The following is a 20,126-nucleotide window of genomic DNA, read 5'->3' as shown; positions in this document are numbered from 1 at the left end:
CGCATGACTCTTGCTATGGTTACACGCATGACTCTTGCTATGGTTACACGCATGACTCTTGCTATGGTTACACGCATGACTCTTGCTATTACACGCATGACTCTTGCTATGGTTACACGCATGACTCTTGCTATTACACGCATGGCTCTTGCTATTACACGCATGAGTCTTGCTATTACACGCATGACTCTTGCTATGGTACACGCATGACTCTTGCTACACGCATGACTCTTGCTATTACACGCATGACTCTTGCTATTACGCACTCTTGCTATTACACGCATGACTCTTGCTATTACACGCATGACTCTTGCTATTACACGCATGACTCTTGCTATGGTTACACGCATGACTCTTGCTATTACACGCATGACTCTTGCTATGGTTACACGCATGACTCTTGCTATGGTTACACGCATGACTCTTGCTATGGTTACACGCATGACTCTTGCTATTACACGCATGACTCTTGCTATTACACGCATGACTTGCTATTACACGCATGACTCTTGCTATTACACGCATGACTCTTGCTATGATTGCACGCATGACTCTTGCTATTACACGCATGACTCTTGCTATGGTTACACGCATGACTCTTGCTATTACACGCATGACTCTTGCTATGGTTACACGCATGACTCTTGCTATTACACGCATGACTCTTGCTATGGTTACACGCATGACTCTTGCTATTACACGCATGACTCTTGCTATTACACGCATGACTCTTGCTATTACACGCATGACTCTTGCTATTACACGCATGACTCTTGCTATGGTTACACGCATGACTCTTGCTATTACACGCATGACTCTTGCTATTACACGCATGACTCTTGCTATTACACGCATGACTCTTGCTATTACACGCATGACTCTTGCTATTACACGCATGACTCTTGCTATTACACGCATGACTCTTGCTACACGCATGACTCTTGCTAGTACACGAATGACTCTTGCTATGGTTACACGCATGACTCTTGCTATTACACGCATGACTCTTGCTATTACACGCATGACTCTTGCTATGGTTACAGGCATGGCTCTTGCTATGGTTACACGCATGACTCTTGCTATTACACGCATGACTCTTGCTATTACACGCATGAATATTGCTATGGTTACACGCATGACTCTTGCTATTACACGCATGACTCTTGCTATTACACGCATGACTCTTGCTATGGTTACACGCATGACTCTTGCTATGGTTACACGCATGACTCTTGCTATGGTTACACGCATGACTCTTGCTATTACACGCATGACTCTTGCTATGGTTACACGCATGACTCTTGCTATGGTTACACGCATGACTCTTGCTATTACACGCATGACTCTTGGTATGGTTACACGCATGACTCTTGGTATTACACGCATGACTCTTGGTATGGTTACACGCATGACTCTTGCTATTACACGCATGACTCTTGGTATGGTTACACGCATGACTCTTGGTATTACACGCATGACTCTTGGTATGGTTACACGCATGACTCTTGGTGTTACACGCATGACTCTTGGTATGGTTACACGCATGACTCTTGGTATTACACGCATGACTCTTGCTATTACACGCATGACTCTTGCTATGCATATCTTGCTATGGTTACACGCATGACTCTTGCTATGGTTACACGCATGACTCTTGCTATGGTTACACGCATGACTCTTGCTATTACACGCATGACTCTTGCTATGGTTACACGCATGACTCTTGGTATTACACGCATGACTCTTGCTATTACACGCATGACTCTTGCTATTACACGCATGACTCTTGGTATTACACGCATGACTCTTGCTATTACACGCATGACTCTTGCTATTACACGCATGACTCTTGCTATTACACGCATGACTCTTGCTATTACACGCATGACTCTTGCTATTACACGCATGACTCTTGCTATTACACGCATGACTCTTGCTATTACACGCATGACTCTTGCTATTACACGCATGACTCTTGCTATTACACGCATGACTCTTGCTATTACACGCATGACTCTTGCTATGGTTACACGCATGACTCTTGCTATTACACACATGACTCTTGCTATGGTTACACGCATGACTCTTGCTATGGTTACACGCATGACTCTTGCTATTACACGCATGACTCTTGCTATTACACGCATGACTCTTGCTATTACACGCATGACTCTTGCTATTACACGCATGACTCTTGCTATAGTTACACGCATGACTCTTGCTATTACACGCATGACTCTTGCTATTACACGCATGACTCTTGCTATGGTTACACGCATGGCTCTTGCTATTACACGCATGACTCTTGCTATTACACGCATGACTCTTGCTATAGTTACACGCATGACTCTTGCTATTACACGCATGACTCTTGCTATTACACGCATGACTCTTGCTATGGTTACACGCATGACTCTTGCTATTACACGCATGACTCTTGCTATGGTTACACGCATGACTCTTGCTATTACACGCATGACTCTTGCTATGCATGTCTTGCTACACGCATGACTCTTGCTATGGTTACACGCATGACTCTTGCTATTACACGCATGACTCTTGCTATGGTTACACGCATGACTCTTGCTATTACACGCATGACTCTTGCTATGGTTACACGCATGACTCTTGCTATTACACGCATGGCTCTTGCTATTACACGCATGAGTCTTGCTATTACACGCATGACTCTTGCTATGGTTACACGCATGACTCTTGCTATTACACGCATGACTCTTGCTATTACACGCATGACTCTTGCTATTACACGCATGACTCTTGCTATGGTTACACGCATGACTCTTGCTATGGTTACACGCATGGCTCTTGCTATGGTTACACGCATGACTCTTGGTATTACACGCATGACTCTTGCTATGGTTACACGCATGGCTCTTGCTATGGTTACACGCATGGCTCTTGCTAGGGTTACACGCATGACTATTGCTATGGTTACACGCATGACTCTTGCTATGGTTACACGCATGACTCTTGCTATTACACGCATGACTCTTGCTATGGTTACACGCATGACTCTTGCTATTACACGCATGACTCTTGCTATGGTTACACGCATGACTCTTGCTATGGTTACACGCATGACTCTTGCTATTACACGCATGACTCTTGCTATGGTTACACGCATGACTCTTGCTATGGTTACACGCATGACTCTTGCTATGGTTACACGCATGACTCTTGCTATTACACGCATGACTCTTGCTATGGTTACACGCATGACTCTTGCTATGGTTACACGCATGACTCTTGCTATTACACGCATGACTCTTGGTATGGTTACACGCATGACTCTTGCTATGGTTACACGCATGACTCTTGCTATGGTTACACGCATGACTCTTGCTATGGTTACACGCATGACTCTTGCTATGGTTACACGCATGACTCTTGCTATCGTTACACGCATGACTCTTGCTATGGTTACACGCATGACTCTTGCTATTACACGCTTGACTCTTGCTATGGTTACACGCATGACTCTTGCTATGGTTACACGTATAACTTGCTATAATTACACGTTTAACTTGCTATAATTACGCGTAGAGCTTGCTATGAGTACACGTATAACTCTTGGTTTGATTCTGTAACTTTTATTATATGCCGTAACACCAAGGTGTGATAGTGGCTCTCTCTGCACTACAAATCATTGTACACCCTCACTGTAAACTACCTATGTCATTATACTTCTTATAATATGTCAACCACATTATAAACCTGCAAGGAAATAGACAATTTGAATTTGAATATCTAAATATATAACTCTGCAGAATGTGGATGTATACACATTAAATCTGTATGTCATTCATCCCGCTTAAGCTCTAGATAACACTGGACTTGTGTACAGATTCTTTTTCGAAGATCATTGATCAGTGCCTCTTATTGTGTGTATGGTATGAAGTGGTGTTATCCCCCCCCCTTTCATGGCTGAAATCGAAATTACCTCCTGTTCTCTCCCCTCAAGGAAGGTTCCTTGATGTTGGTGAGGGGCTCTTGATTTAGGGAATTGGATCTGTGCTCCAGTTCCCCGAATTAAGCCTGAATGCCTTCCACATCTTCCTCCCTCCCCAGGCGCTGTATAATCCTCTGGGTTTAGCGCTTCCCCCTTGGTTATAATAATAATAATAATAACCTCCTATTCTCCCGTAGGTGCTATATGTTCCCTTTCAATTCAATTCAAGTTTATTCTCTATAATGGTTACAATGTGGGGTTTATAGGATTTAGATATTGTGTGGTTTACATGTTATAAAATACTAATTACAGAGGGGGCCACTAGGACACCTAGCATGGCTAGGTATTTCGAGCAGACTTAGATTAATTCTTAACATTAAATCCTTACAGATTATGGTATTAAGGCTAGGTGATTACATTATAATTTGTGAGTTTAGCAATGTGAATGCTTTTGTTTTGGCACAATACAAGGTGTCTATATTTGAGTATCATAGGCAAACTTATGACTAGTTAGGATTTATTATTTTAAGATTAAGATTAGTATTTCTGGGTTTATAGTCAGTGCGTGAGTGAGTGAAAGTGTGAACCACCAGGTGGTTATCATGTAGTTAGTTGTCGGGGTGTATCATGGAGATAAGATGTTTTCTAACTGTAGTTTTGAAAGTGATGAATGTGTCTGCAGTTCTAGAGTTCTCAGGTAGGGTGTTCCAGATTTTAGGTCCTTTGAAATACATTGAATTTTTGTAAAGGTTTAGTCGAACACGGGGAATGTCGTAGAGATGTTTGTGTCTCGTGTTATGGCTGTGGGTTCTGTCACAACTATCAAGAAAGCGTTTTAGGCCAAGGTTAATATTGGAATTTAAGGTCCTGTAGATATAGATTGCACAGTAGTAAGTGTGGATGTTCTGAACAGGGAGTAAGTTTAGATCTATGAAGAGTGGGGGGGGGGAGGGTGTTGCCAGGGATGGGATTTAGTGATTATTTGAGGTATGGATATATAAGTGAATGGTATAGTGTGAGAAGGGCAGTTTGAGGTACGTAGTATCGTATCTTGGAAAGGATCCCCTTAGGACGTATCGATTCCCTCTAGAACGTAATAATAATCCTACAGGTCAGGGGCCTACACACTCACCTATACCTAGTGTGGTGGTTTCGTAGGCAGGTGTAACCGTCTCGTCGTCGGCCAGTCTAGGTGGCAAGGTGGTGCCTTCCAGGTAACAGATCACCTCGTTCAGGTTCCTGCGTACGGACGCGCTCCTGGTAGTGTTGCGCAGGCTGAACATCCAACTCAAACGTTTGTCACAGCGGAAGCTGTTGCCTGGGGAAGAAAGAAGCGATGCTTTACTGACCAAGGCTGGACCAGTTATTAAAACACACTTGTGATAAGTTGAAGAATGGGTCACTTGTGCAACAAGTGACCCATTCTTTAAAACAAAACTTGTTTCGCTAGTTACATAGTGGGGACGATAATTAACATGTTAACCTGTCGTATTCCCTCACAAAGTAACGGGCTTCCGGCATCAAGAGATACTAATTACTCTTTTACGGGATCTAAGCAAGACACAAAAACAATATTGAAAACACAAAAGGCAGGTTTATCAGACATGGGAGATCTGGAGAAGCCACGCCAGGGCAGGCCAGGGCAGGCCAGGGCAGGCCAAGGCAGGCCACGGCAAGCCAGGGCAGGCCACGGCAAACCAGGGCAGGCCAGCATAGACCAGCCCAGGACAGGCCAGCATAGGCCAGGGCACTCTGAAAAGTACCTATTTCAAATACTGAACGAACAGTAACATGTCTCCACCACAAGCTGAGGTCCCCTAGACCTCTTATTCTTGGTTCAAGTTGACGAGAGCCAATGTTATGAATAATCTCCATTTCCTTGGATCAAACCTCACTCTATCTCCCTCCCCATAAGCTGTATTACCCCTACCGGTTTATCATTCCCCTTTGAATATAATACTATAATACTCCTTAGATCGGTTTCAAACCCTGAACGGTGGTGTATCTTAGAGGAAGTTTGCGATTTATACTGTGTTGTGCAGGTGTTAATTTGCTAGTTTTATTGGTATAAATTGGCAAAATATTGGTTTTGGTGGTTTGTTTAGAATAGAGATGTTTTATCAGCTGTTTTACGAAGCTTACACACACACACACACACACACACACACTCAGCAACCCTTTATTCAGAGACTGATCAAATTCACACAAATTACAGAGTACTAATCAATCTTACGAACCCTAAGTAAATGGTAGGGTAGCCTGATGGGTTCTGGGTTCTGGGTTCTGGGTCTCGTTATGTGACGCTGGGTTTTATTTATTTGGTGGTGCCTTGGAGATGCGTGGTCTGGGTAGCACCTGCACTGGTGAGACACAGCTCTGGGACCACGCTCCATCAGACTGTGACGGCTAGCATTAGGCAGAGAAGCCGCGCTTTGATGCCAACTTCCTGAAGGCGAAGGCGGGCTAGAGTAACCAGCTGAGACTTTCCCTGATTGTTGCTGGACAGATGGTGGTGAGTGGTGGTGGTGGTGAGTGGTGGTGGTGGTGAACGGTGGTGGTGGTGGTGACTGGAGACATCGGGGGACGTGGTTGTGATAAACGACCATGATTGGACACGACTTTAGCATCACTGTGATGATGTAGGAACACTTTCCGCATTGCAAGAGATATAGGCAGCTTCTGTAGTTACTGAAGATGTGAGATGTGTCTGAGCAAGAGAGAGAGAGAGAGAGAGAGAGAGAGAGAGAGAGAGAGAGAGAGAGAGAGAGAGAGAGGGACAGAGAGAGAGAGACAGAGAGAGAGAGACGGGGAATAAGCAAATTATTGGTTGATAAGAGAGAGAGCTAAAAGGATAGAGAGAGAAAAAAGAAAAGATGGTGATTGGAAAGGAGACAAAGACGTGGATGGAGGAAGGGAAGAAATCCAATAAGAAAATATAATTATAAGAGGAGAAAAAATTGAGACAGAAATATTGAGAAGGACCATTTACCAGGAGAAGTACGAGTGGAGGAGAAGTACGAATGGAGAAGTGAAGGAGTGGAGGAGAAGTAGGAATGGAGGAGAAGGAGGAGGAGGAGGAGGAGGAGGAGGAGAAAGATGGTTAAGGGAAGAGTAGCTTGGCAGTGGCGAGGGGAAATGAGGGGAAGAGGCAGGAAGACAGGTAATAATGAGGGGAAGAAGGGAGCGTGAGATGAGTCATGATAAGGCAGGGGCAGGAAGACGAGGTCATCCAGGGTGAGGGATGGAGGCAGCAACCTCCCTAGAGGGAAGCAAGACTGGAGATAGAAGAAGGTACGGAGGACATAAGAGGGAGTAAAGGTATAGATGAAGGAGAGAAAGCTCAGTAGAGTGGGAAACAGGGAAGAAGAGGAAAGCAAGAAGGGAAGTTATAGCATTTACAAAATCCTTGTGACCTATAAAATCCTTTACTGAGATCACTTGCAGTACACTTTGACCTGTAACCCCGGAGGTCACCACACTGCAAGGTCACTACCCCGGGAGGTTACAACCCCATGCGATCACTATCCCAGGGAAGTCATCAGCAGGCCGCAGGTGTCCTAACCTCCAGCCAGGTTGGTCAAAATTAAACACTCGCTTCTGCTGTCCTCATCAGACAGAATTTCTGCAACTGGACTTCTGATTGTCTTTACTGATCTTGCTTTGATTTATTTTATATATATATATATATATATATATATATATATATATATATATATATATATATATATATATATATATATATATATAATCAATAACAACACTGCAACTAGCCGAGGGCCCGAACCCATGTTGTTTTGAAGGCTAGTACACCAAACGGGGAGTAAAATGAAATTAGCTCTGAGGCACCCACACCATCGTATGTCCTCAGATCACGGCACAACACCTAGCTCTGCTGGGTGCGTGATCTTTGTTGGACTGGGTGGTCCTGTGGGTTACAGTGTCGGGTGATTTTCACTCACCATGAGACGGACCAAAACAACATGGGTTCGAGCCCTCGGCTAGTCGCAGCGTTGTTATTGATTAAATACCACTTGCTACTTTTATAGGCATTTCTTTTACTAACAGTTCCCTTACAACTGTTCTACATTCGCAAGTGTTCCGTGGTTATCTTCTGTTTTCTTGAGCAGTTACAGGTGCTCCCTGGACATCCTCCAACATTTACCACTTGTTCAATGGTCATTCTTCAAAATTCTGTTCTCGTCTGGGTAATCTGTGGCGTCTTGGGTAATTTCACAGACTTACCTGGAATTTCAATCGGCCTCGAGGTCAAAAGTCAGCCTCGTTACTCTTGCCCAGACTGAGTGAAGATCACTCTGTAGCCTCGTTACTGTTGCCCAGACTGAGTGAAGATCACTCTGTAGCCTTGTTACTGTTGCCCAGACTGAGCGAAGCTCACTCTGTAGCCTCGTTACTGTTGCCTAGACTGAACGAAGCTCACTCTGTAGCCTCGTTACTGTTGCCCAGACTAAGCGAAGCTCACTCTGTAGCCTTGTTACTGTTGCCCAGACTGAGCGAAGCTCACTCTGTAGCCTCGTTACTGTTGCCTAGACTGAACGAAGCTCACTCTGTAGCCTCGTTACTGTTGCCCAGACTGAGTGAAGATCACTCTGTAGCCTCGTTACTGTTGCCCAGACTGAGTGAAGATCACTCTGTAGCCTCGTTACTGTTGCCCAGACTGAGTGAAGATCACTCTGTAGCCTCGTTACTGTTGTCCAGACTGAGTGAAGATCACTCTGTAGCCTCGTTACTGCTGCTGAGACTGAGTGAAGATCACTCTGTAGCCACGATACACACACACGCACACACACGCACACGCACACACACACACACACACACACACACACACACACACACACACACACACAAACACACACACACACACACAGGAGAGATAGGGGGGACATGATAACGACATACAAAATACTGAGAGGAATTGACAAGGTGGACAAAGACAGGATGTTCCAGAGATTGGACACAGTAACAAGGGGACACAGTTGGAAGCTGAAGACACAGATGAATCACAGGGATGTTAGGAAGTATTTCTTCAGCCACAGAGTAGTCAGTAAGTGGAATAGTTTGGGAAGCGATGTAGTGGAGGCAGGATCCATACATAGCTTTAAGCAGAGGTATGATAAAGCTCACGGCTCAGGGAGAGTGACCTAGTAGCGATCAGTGAAGAGGCGGGGCCAGGAGCTCGGACTCGACCCCCGCAACCTCAACTAGGTGAGTACAACTAGGTGAGTACACACACACACACACACACACACACACACACACACACACACACACACACACACACACGGGAGGCAAAAACCAAGTGTGCTAGGGAATGGAAGAAATATAGAAGGCAAAGGACCCAGGAGAATAAGGAGAGCAGTCGTAGAGCCAGAAACGAATATGCACAGATAAGAAGGGAGGCCCAAAGACAATATGAAAATGACATAGCAGCGAAAGCCAAATCTGACCCGAAACTGTTGTACAGCCACATCAGGAGGAAAACAACAGTCAAGGACCAGGTAATCAGGCTAAGGAAGGAAGGAGGAGAGCCAACAAGAAATGACCGTGAAGTATGTGAGGAACTCAACAAGAGATTCAAAGAAGTGTTCACAGAGGAGACAGAAGGGGCTCCAGAAAGACGGAGAGGTGGGGCACACCACCATGTGCTGGACACAGTGCACACGACCGAGGAAGAAGTGAAGAGGCTTCTGAGTGAGCTAGATACCTCAAAGGCAATGGGGCCAGATAACATCTCCCCATGGGTATTGAGAGAGGGAGCAGAGGCGCTATGTGTACCCCCCCCCCCTAACAACAATATTCAATACATCTATCGAAACAGGGAGATTGCCTGAGGCATGGAAGACAGCAAATGTAGTCCCAATCTTTAAAAAAGGAGACAGACATGAAGCATTAAACTACAGACCAGTGTCACTGACATGTATAGTATGCAAAATCATGGAGAAGATTATCAGGAGAAGAGTGGTGGAACACCTAGAAAGGAACGATCTCATCAACAGCAGCCAACATGGTTTCAGGGACGGGAAATCCTGTGTCACAAACCTACTGGAGTTCTATGACATGGTGACAGCAGTAAGACAAGAGAGAGAGGGGTGGGTGGATTGCATTTTCTTGGACTGCAAGAAGGCGTTTGACACAGTTCCACACAAGAGATTGGTGCAAAAACTGGAGGACCAAGCAGGGATAACAGGGAAGGCACTACAATGGATCAGGGAATACTTGACAGGAAGACAGCAGCGAGTCATGGTACGTGGCGAGGTGTCAGAGTGGGCACCTGTGACCAGCGGGGTCCCACAGGGGTCAGTCCTAGGACCAGTGCTGTTTCTGGTATTTGTGAACGACATGACGGAAGGAATAGACTCTGAGGTGTCCCTGTTTGCAGATGACGTGAAGTTGATGAGAAGAATTCACTCGATCGAAGACCAGGCAGAACTACAAAGGGATCTGGACAGGCTGCAGACCTGGTCCAGCAATTGGCTCCTGGAGTTCAATCCCACCAAGTGCAAAGTCATGAAGATTGGGGAAGGGCAAAGAAGACCGCAGACGGAGTACAGTCTAGGGGGCCAGAGACTACAAACCTCACTCAAGGAAAAAGATCTTGGGGTGAGTATAACACCAGGCACATCTCCTGAAGCGCATATCAACCAAATAACTGCTGCAGCATATGGGCGCCTGGCAAACCTCAGAACAGCATTCCGACATCTTAATAAGGAATCATTCAGGACCCTGTACACCGTGTACGTTACGCCCATATTGGAGTATGCGGCACCAGTTTGGAACCCACACCTAGCCAAGCACGTAAAGAAACTAGAGAAAGTGCAAAGGTTTGCAACAAGACTAGTCCCAGAGCTAAGAGGTATGTCCTACGAGGAGAGGTTAAGGGAAATCAACCTGACGACACTGGAGGACAGGAGAGATAGGGGGGACATGATAACGACATACAAAATACTGAGAGGAATTGACAAGGTGGACAAAGACAGGATGTTCCAGAGATTGGACACAGTAACAAGGGGACACAGTTGGAAGCTGAAGACACAGATGAATCACAGGGATGTTAGGAAGTATTTCTTCAGCCACAGAGTAGTCAGTAAGTGGAATAGTTTGGGAAGTGATGTAGTGGAGGCAGGATCCATACATAGCTTTAAGCAGAGGTATGATAAAGCTCACGGCTCAGGGAGAGTGACCTAGTAGCGATCAGTGAAGAGGCTGGGCCAGGAGCTCGGACTCGACCCCCGCAACCTCAACTAGGTGAGTACACATACACACACACACACACACACACACACACACACACACACACACACACACACACACACACACACACACACACACACACACACACACACACTGGTTGAATATCGTATCAGTAATACAATCGTATTTTACTTTGCTTTCGAGAATGTTGAGATACATTGCAATAAGATGTTACTCTATTCCTTTTCCCTGTTTCTTTTAACACTACTCTTCCTAATCTTCCTTCCCATCCTTCTCTTTAATCTCATTCACTCTGCCTTCCTCTCACCCAATTTCCTGGGGACGTCCGGCCCCGGCGGCCACACGGTGATCAGGTCCGGTCCAGCCAGGTGTTGAGGGTCTTCGAATGCATTAATGTGATTGGATCGCCTATTAAATGGTGGGGGATGGGAGTAGGAAGTAGGGTCTAGATAGGTTCCTGGCAACCCTGAGATTACTGAAAGCCAGAGTCACTTGAGGGAGTGGGAGCGGGAGTGGGAGTGGAAAATGGGAGGGAAGGGTAAGAGAGTAGAGGAGCAATTGTCGGTTACTCTGGGGGGATCGGCAACGCATTTTCTTCCCCTTTTTTAAACGTGTTATGGTGTAGATGATTATATGTTCATGGGAAAGCTCTAAGCTCGTAAGGACCAGTTGTTATATGGCCCTTGCGAGTTTAGAATGAGAGGCGATCAGGCTTGATCCTGAGAAAGGGGGAGTAACTCATATTCTCTGAATCAACAGCCCTTTACCAGGCGGCGAGCAAATCTGACCAGCGAGTGTCAGTGTCGCCAGTGTAACTAGTGGTGCCAGTGTCACCAGTCGTGCTGGTGTCGCCAGTGTAACTAGTGGTGCCAGTGTCACCAGTCGTGCTGGTGTCGCCAGTGTAACTAGTGGTGCCAGTGTCACCAGTCGTGCTTGTGTCGCTAGTGTAACTAGTGGTGCCAGTGCCATCAGTCGTGCTGGTGTCGCCAGTGTAACTAGTAGTACTAGTGTCACCAATTCGTCTCTGTGGTCGTGAAAGGTGTGAAGAAGGCAGGATAACGGGTCTTGTGTGCAAGGGAAGACGAAGATACACAAATAACCCGCACATAAAAGACAGAAGCTTACGACGGTGGATAGACGAAGGGAGACTGGATGGACGAAGGGAGACTGGATAGACGAAGGGAGGCTGGATGGACGAAGGGAGGCTGGATGGACGAAGGGAGACTGGATAGAGGAAGGGAGGCTGGATGGACGAAGGGAGACTGGATAGACGAAGGGAGGCTGGATGGACGAAGGGAGACTGGATAGACGAAGGGAGGCTGGATGGACGAAGGGAGACTGGATGGACGAAGGGAGGCTGGATGGACGAAGGGAGACTGGATGGACGAAGGGAGACTGGATGGACGAAGGGAGACTGGATGGACGAAGGGAGACTGGATGGACGAAGGGAGACTGAATGGACAGACGTCAGACGAGAGTAGAGTGACTGGAGAATGTGAAGAGGGTGGGTGGAGGATGTAAGTAGGGAAGACCGGGGACAACAGGAGTGGAATGAAGGAAGGAAAGGAGGTGGAAGAGCGTGGAAGGGAATGAGTGGAATAAAGGGTGCTATGAAGGTTGACAGGGACACTGAAGGGGGTGCAGGGAGGGGTAGGGTAGCAACTTAGGCTTGGTGATAACCCTGCGACAGGGAGGATCATAAAGACTTTGAGAAGAAACTTTGATTAATTATTTTGGAGTTTAGACGAGATTACCACGACAGACACACACAATTTTGCTTTTTTTTTTTTACACATTTTATGGACACAGTCCATTATGCATAAATATATACAGATGTGATGAAATTAAGACACATGTGCAACATCTGCGTATCTTTATTGTAGACGTTTCGCCATCCAGTGGCTTTATCAATACAAATTTCAGGACATAACTTGAAGGCAGTAGAACTATATACAGAAAATGAGGTAATTAGTCCCTCAACCTTGGAGTTGGTGAGAAGAGCACCATAGTCGTGGAGATTCTGAATCTCCACGACTACGGTGCTCTTCGCACCTACTGCTAGGTTGAGGGACTGATTACCTCATCTTCTGTACATAGTTCACCTGTCTTCAAGTTATGTCCTGGAATTTGTATTGATAAAGCCACTGGATGGCGAAACGTCTACAATAAAGATACCCAGATGTTGCACATGTGTCTTAATTTCATCTTGTCGGTATTATATACAATTCTTGCATATACAGATGTGTAAAAATTCCACAGCGAAAATAGGAAATAAACCCTTAGCGCTTTCAAAGGCTTCCACATACATATCTTCCTCTGAGGATGTGTAAATACACGAAAGGGCTCAGGTTTTATTTCCTATCTTCACTGTTGTGGCTTTACATATTTGCAAATACTCGTTTTATTGTGGTTTCATCCATACACAGATACACACATATGCAAGTAATCGCAGACACATACAATACTTGAAGGTGTAAGTAAAGGTCACTAGGAGAGTTCTAGCTTCCTAGAAGGCTACTGTAGGAGATAGGTAAGGAACATGAGACAAACCATACCACGGGCGGGGATAGAACCCTCGGTCAGAGAGTCTCAGAACTCCAGACCGTCGCGTTAGCCACTGAACCAGCTAGCCACAATAAGATTCATCCAACTAGGTATATTTCTACACCATAGAAAGGTTAGCATAGGCCACCACTGTGACCAGTGGTTTGCAATCGTGTCATTACGATTTCGTGAAAAATGAGACAATATAATCCTAACAACTCCGAGAGGTAAAAAAAAAAGGGGGGAGGGGAAGGGAGCTTATCATGGTCATTGTAGGAGAGCTGTCAGAAGACTCCACAGAAGACTGTCAGAAGACTCCACAGAAGATTGTCAGAAGACTCCACAGAAGACTGTCAGAAGACTCCACAGAAGATTGTCAGAAGACTCCACAGAAGACTGTCAGAAGACTCCACAGAAGACTGTCAGAAGACTCCATAGAAGACTGTCAGAAGACTCCACAGAAGACTCCACAGAAGACTGTCAGAAGACTCCACAGAAGACTGTCAGAAGACTCCACAGAAGACTGTCAGAAGACTCCACAGAAGACTGTCAGAAGACTCCATTCCTAATAGTTATAATCATAGCCATAATTTTTAAGGGAGTGGACGGGTAAGCCAGCGGAAGGCCTCGGTCAGATGACCAGAAGCTCCAGTGGCGGGTCATCATATGACTAAGACCCGCGTCAGGAAACACTTGTCCTGTTTCCTAACAAATATTACCTAACTTAACCTAAACTCGTGGAAAAGATCGTGAAAGAAGTGATTCAGGAGCTGAAAGGGAATCGAATAGAAAAAACAATGACTTTAATTGCTATTTGCAGTTAAGAGTTTTGTTTGGAGGTTAAATACAAGAAATTCACTTTTTTGCAAATGTTTCTGCTGAGAACATCGTCAGTTTTCAAGACTAAAAATCTGACTCATTGCCAGATCGATCTGCCGCTCCCAATGCCTAAAATAATAGCATTCCTTGATATACTTTTGATATACCTTTGATGGGCGCCAAGCTGGGTACTTCTACCTATTCTTTTAATGATAAATATTTTAGCCAAAGATGTGGGTGTAATACAGTCAGGTCAGTCTCATGGGTCCTCTCCAAGAGAAGATTCCTGAGAGAGTAAGAAAGCTTGAAGCTGTGAGATATCATGGGTAAGCTTGAAGAAAGCTTGAAGTTGTGGGATATCACGGGCAAACTACGAAAGTTAAATCACATAAAGTAATAAGAATTTATATTTAATGAGATGTAGACAAATTTAAAAAAAAAGTAAGCGAAAGAACTCTGTCAGGAAACATTCAACTCTGGACGCCGATCACACAATGATTCTGAGACCAACCATTAGGCTGCCTCCAGAGACCAACCATTAGGCTGCCTCCAGAGACCAACCATTAGGCTGCCTCCAGAGACCAACCATTAGGCTGCCTCCAGAGACCAACCATTAGGCTGCCTCCAGAGACCAACCATTAGGCTGCCTCCAGACACCATGATGACACGTTGTTGAGCAGAATCTTGGCACTACTGGAGACACATAGGCACTCAAAACATTCACAGGAATTGGTAAGGTGGATACTGCCCCAGTGGCGAGCCCTGGGGCACGGTGGTAGTGGCGTGCCCTGGAGCACGGTGGTAGTGGCGTGCTCTGGGGCACGGTGATAGTGGCGTGCCCTGGGACACGGTGATAGTGGCGTGCCCTGGAGCACGGTGGTAGTGGCGTGCCCTGGAGCACGGTGGTAGTGGCGTGCCCTGGAGCACGGTAGTAGTGGCGTGCCCTGGAGCACGGTGGTAATGGCGTGCCCTGGAGCACGGTGGTACTGGCGTGCCCTGGAACACGGTGGTAGTGGCGTGCCCTGGAGAACGGTAGTTGCGTGCCCTGGAGCACCGTGGTAGTGGCGTGCCCTGGAGCACGGTGGTAGTGGCGTGCCCTGGAGCACGGTAGTAGTAGCGTGCCCTGGAACACGGTGGTAGTGGCGTGCCCTGGAGCACGGTGGTAGTGGCGTGCCCTGAAGCACGGTAGTAGTGGCGTGCTCTGGCGCACGGTGGTACTGGCGTGCCCTGGAGCACGGTGGTACTGGCGTGCCCTGGAGCACGGTGGTAGTGGCGTGCCCTGGAACACGGTTGTAGTGGCGTGCCCTGGAGAACGGTAGTAGTGACGTGCCCTGGAGCACGGTGGTAGTGGCGTGCCCTGGAGCACGGTGGTAGTGGCGTGCACTGGAGCACGGTGGTAGTGACATGCCCTGGAGCACGGTGGTAGTGGGATGCCCTGGAGCACGGTGGTAGTGGCGTGCCCTGGAGCACGGTGGTTGCGGCTTGCCCTGGAGCACGGTAGTAGTGGCGTGCCCTGGAGCACGGTGGTAGTGGCGTGCCCTGGAGCACGGTGGTAGTGGCGTGCCCTGGAGCACGGTGGTAGTGGCGTGCCCTGGAGCACGGTGGTAGTGGGATGCCCTGGAGCACGGTGGTAGTGGCGTGCCCTGGAGCACGGTGGTAGTGGGATGCCCTGGAGCACGGTGGTAGTGGCGTGCACTGGAGCACGGTGGTTGTAACAGGTAATTTAAACATACGAGAAAGGAGGATGCATCACACCTGGTGACTGGTGGTCAAAGGCGAGACCCAGCAGATGGAGTTCGACCCATATAAACACAGTCAAACCAGTAACCGCTCACACACACACACGCACGCGCACCCAAACGCATCCAACAAGAATTCTGCATTGAGATTCCTGGTCCGGCGTTCACACCTTGCAGCTCCATCGACAGAACCATCATTCAATGGAGATTTGGCATGCAGGTCACTGCTGGCACAATCTATTCTCCGTGGGCCCACCTCCTCCACCTACCCCAACACCTCTCCTACTCCCCTTCGCCACTCCATTTTCCTTTTAAGCTCTCTTGGTTCCCTGCCAGCCCTGCGTCCTTTGAGAGGGTGAGTTCTGCGGGGTACTTGCACCTGGGATATCCAGTGATGTGGGTGTGTGAAATTACCTATGTGTGATTATCCGTAGCTAGAGAGGCAGAGCTGCGCTTGTGGTGTTCCTTCTGCAGTAGTGTGTGATTTATATATGTAAAGGTTACAGTAGTTGTAGTGTATGTGCGTTTGTGTACTCACCTAGATGTGCCTGCGGGAGTGGTGGGGGAGGAGTTGAACCTCAGCTCTTGGTCCTGCTTCTTAACCTTCAGTCGATCCTGTCATACTCTTGGAGCGGTGTAATGAGAGTGCCCCAACTCCCTGAACAAGAAAAGTTTTTGAGCATCTCCGTGGCGGCTCCTCTTAGTTTCCATCTACACTCTGTTGTTTTGGTCTCGCCCATAACAAATTGCTCTCGTGCACTCGATCGATGCCTCTAAATCATCGTGCACATCTCCGTCAGCCTCTCGTAGAATTCAAACAGATTCGTGAGATAAGATATCTTTCTTTATCGATGTTCAACTAACCTCTTGCTAATTATCTTCTTGCCACCTTTCCCCACCATCATCGTTTTCCACGCTTCCACCTTTCGTACCACTACCACAACGTCACGATCTCTCACCACCACCATAACGTTTCCCAGTCGGTGGGCCGCGACCCACTTGTGAACCTCAGTCAGGTCACGTGAAAATGATTTCTCACTGGATGCTTGGCCCATACTCCAGCAGCAGATTTTTCAGTCGCTGGTTAGTTTTAATTGAAGGCAGTTGTCCACACGACGGTCTATATTAACCAGGAATTATCTGTAACTGTTGTTTTAAGACGTAACTGATCTGCTTCTGTGTACCGACATATACATTAATGAATCTATAATTATATACGATTAGGAAGAAGAACAATTAAAAAACTAATAAAATAGTACATAAACAGTGAACAAAATATTTTACATTCATATGTTTTTGAAGTTGTTAAAGTTTTACTTGTGACAGAAAAAATAAAATTGACTCACAAGATATATACTCTGAGAGGTATACGTTTCTCAGTACATTTACACTGGTGAGAGCATCCTTGACTGGCAGTGACCGGGTTATAAGCAACATTGACCCGTGTGAAGGCGATAAGCTTTATACCATTTAACCAACTGAGAGTAGATAAAAGAAAGTGAACAAGAACATCTGTGGTGGGTCCCGAGTGCCATGAGATATACCCAGGTGGACCAAGAGCTGCAGAAGATTGAGAACTTCAAGCACCTATCGACCCGCCCAAGCACCCACCTACCCAGACATCCCCTCACCAAGTCATCACCTCACCCAGTCATCCACACACCCATCGGGAGGAGGAAAAGAAGAGATATGATAACTACATACAAAGTACAAAAAGGACATTAAAAAAAATAAGAGGCCTTCTTAGTGCTTGCAACAGGAACAACAAGACGGCACTGTTGTCAACTGAGGTAAAAATACAACCCAATGGATACGAACATTTTCTCCACACAGCAGCTGACCAATGGAAAGAGTTAAACGAGGAAATGGTGAGTGCGAGAACAACGGAAAAAAAGTTACCACGGACGAGACACCACGAACATAACTCTGCCCATGTACTTACACACACACACACACACACACACACACACACACACACACACACACACACACACACACACACACACACACACACAGTGGCTCCAGCTTACAGGTCAAGTATAACCCTTAAGCAAACTATTTAACTGTTATGTTAGTACGCCATTAGATATTCTCTTTAATTTGCAAAGTGAATTATAATTAACGGTAATCGAGATTTTTGATTTGAAATGAACACTCAAGATATAAGTGGTTTAGAGTTACCTACAACAAATAAAGAAAAAAATCAAATTCCTGGAAATATTTACGTTTTATAAATTTTGATACAAGAAAAAAAAAATAGCTTTGAACTTGAGCATAAGAGATGAAAGACTCGAGCAGCTGTTGACGAAGCTTAGATTCTGCAGTCTTGAACCCCTGAAGGAAGGTTCCTTCATGCTGGTGAGGGGCTCTTGATCTAGGGAATTGGATCTGTGCTCCAGTTCCCTGAATTAAGCCTGAGTACCTTCCATACCCTTCGCCCCCAGGCACTGTATAATCCCTGCGGGCTTACCGCTCCCCCTAATAATGCAGACTTGAAACTTGAGCTCTATCAGCTCTCCATGAGGCTTATTAATCATCATTTCATTATAATGATTAAGCTTCAAAAGTTATTTCACAAAAATAGGTATTATCACAGTGTGCTGCTAACCTACTCTATATGCTAACTACATAATGGGAACAAAAGGTACCTGTATTTCCCTGTCTTCTCATATATATATACGTGTGGAGAAATTTTCTCCAGGAGGGGGGTATCAGCCCCCTTCAGCCCTTTCAGCCCCTTCAGCCCCTTTCAGCCCTGAGGGGCCAAGCCCTCTCAGAAGGGGCAAGCGTCTTGTTTACTGCTACAGTGAGTAATTGATCACAGATGCTATGCCACATAATCAAGTGACCTCTGCTCCTTGCAGAGGTCACTTGACCTCTGCAAGGAGCATTCTTACTTTAGCATTCTTACTTTAGCAGGACAATTAAGGAAAATCCTGCTCCCACTTTATTACCATAGTAAAGATAGTGGACGTTGTTGTCTATGCTTAAGACAGCAAGAATCAAGCATTCTGCTTTGCTTCATCGAGGAAGTGGCAAGGGAGCAAAAAGTACTAGTGCAAAAAGTACTTTGTGCAAGGGGCAGCAACGGCTTGGGGCGGTGTGGCGTCGCCAGACTAACTTTGACTCTAGAGAGAGTGACACTGACGCCAGAATAACCAGCAAAGAACACTGATCTGTGCGTTAGTGTGAACAAAGTGTCTCATAAAACACAATAAACACTTAAGAGAAGTGTGATCAGCTTCTCCAGTGATAACTTTGTGTGAACAGTTATTGATGAACAGTGTAACAACGAGTGTTGCGATCCAACAGAGTGTAGTGCGACATTCTTCAAAGAACACTATTCTTCAATCAACTCAACGGATATCCGGGCGTAATTACGGGTCAGATACATATACCCAGGTAAGTGTTCTAACTCGTGATGTACTACTATTGACTGCGCAGTTGAGTATAAAGTCGTGAGTTAGAAACTTATCATAAACCCCGGTGATATGCGGACCATTGAGTCCAAACAAGTAAGTACATCGTCAGCCACCAGTGAATGCAATAAGCTGACATAACACCCCCTAGGGGTAATTTATACTTACAAATTGTATCTCTTGACAGCCCAATGTTGTGATGGTTTCGACAGCTTCTAGACCTCGTCTGCAGGGGCGGCTGTGTAGACGATTTATGTCATTTATCAGCTAAGTGTTCATTATATATATTTATAATTTAAACACAGCAGGTAAGGCCAATATCTTCAACATAAACGTATGTACATATATATATATATATATATATATATATATATATATATATATATATATATATATATATATATA

General features: G+C 45.9%; 1 protein-coding gene across 2 annotated transcripts in view; it reads right to left on the bottom strand.

The window, feature by feature from the left end:
- The window catches only part of LOC128685340 (connectin), a 457,747-nt gene that overhangs the window by 13,257 nt on the left and 424,364 nt on the right, over nucleotides 1-20,126 (bottom strand). Inside the window, exon 5 of one of the 2 annotated variants that reach the window (XM_070082748.1) lies at nucleotides 5,103-5,288. In XM_070082748.1, coding sequence (XP_069938849.1) covers nucleotides 5,103-5,288 — 186 coding nt within the window. The remainder of the gene's footprint in view (nucleotides 1-5,102; nucleotides 5,289-20,126) is intronic. The other variant, XM_070082749.1, reaches the window with a different exon arrangement.

This window comes from Cherax quadricarinatus, chromosome 8, assembly GCF_038502225.1.
Source record: "Cherax quadricarinatus isolate ZL_2023a chromosome 8, ASM3850222v1, whole genome shotgun sequence".
NCBI classification, from domain to species: Eukaryota; Metazoa; Arthropoda; class Malacostraca; order Decapoda; family Parastacidae; genus Cherax; species Cherax quadricarinatus.
Note: the sequence above shows the minus strand (reverse complement) of the source record. Positions and strands in the feature narration are given on the sequence as shown.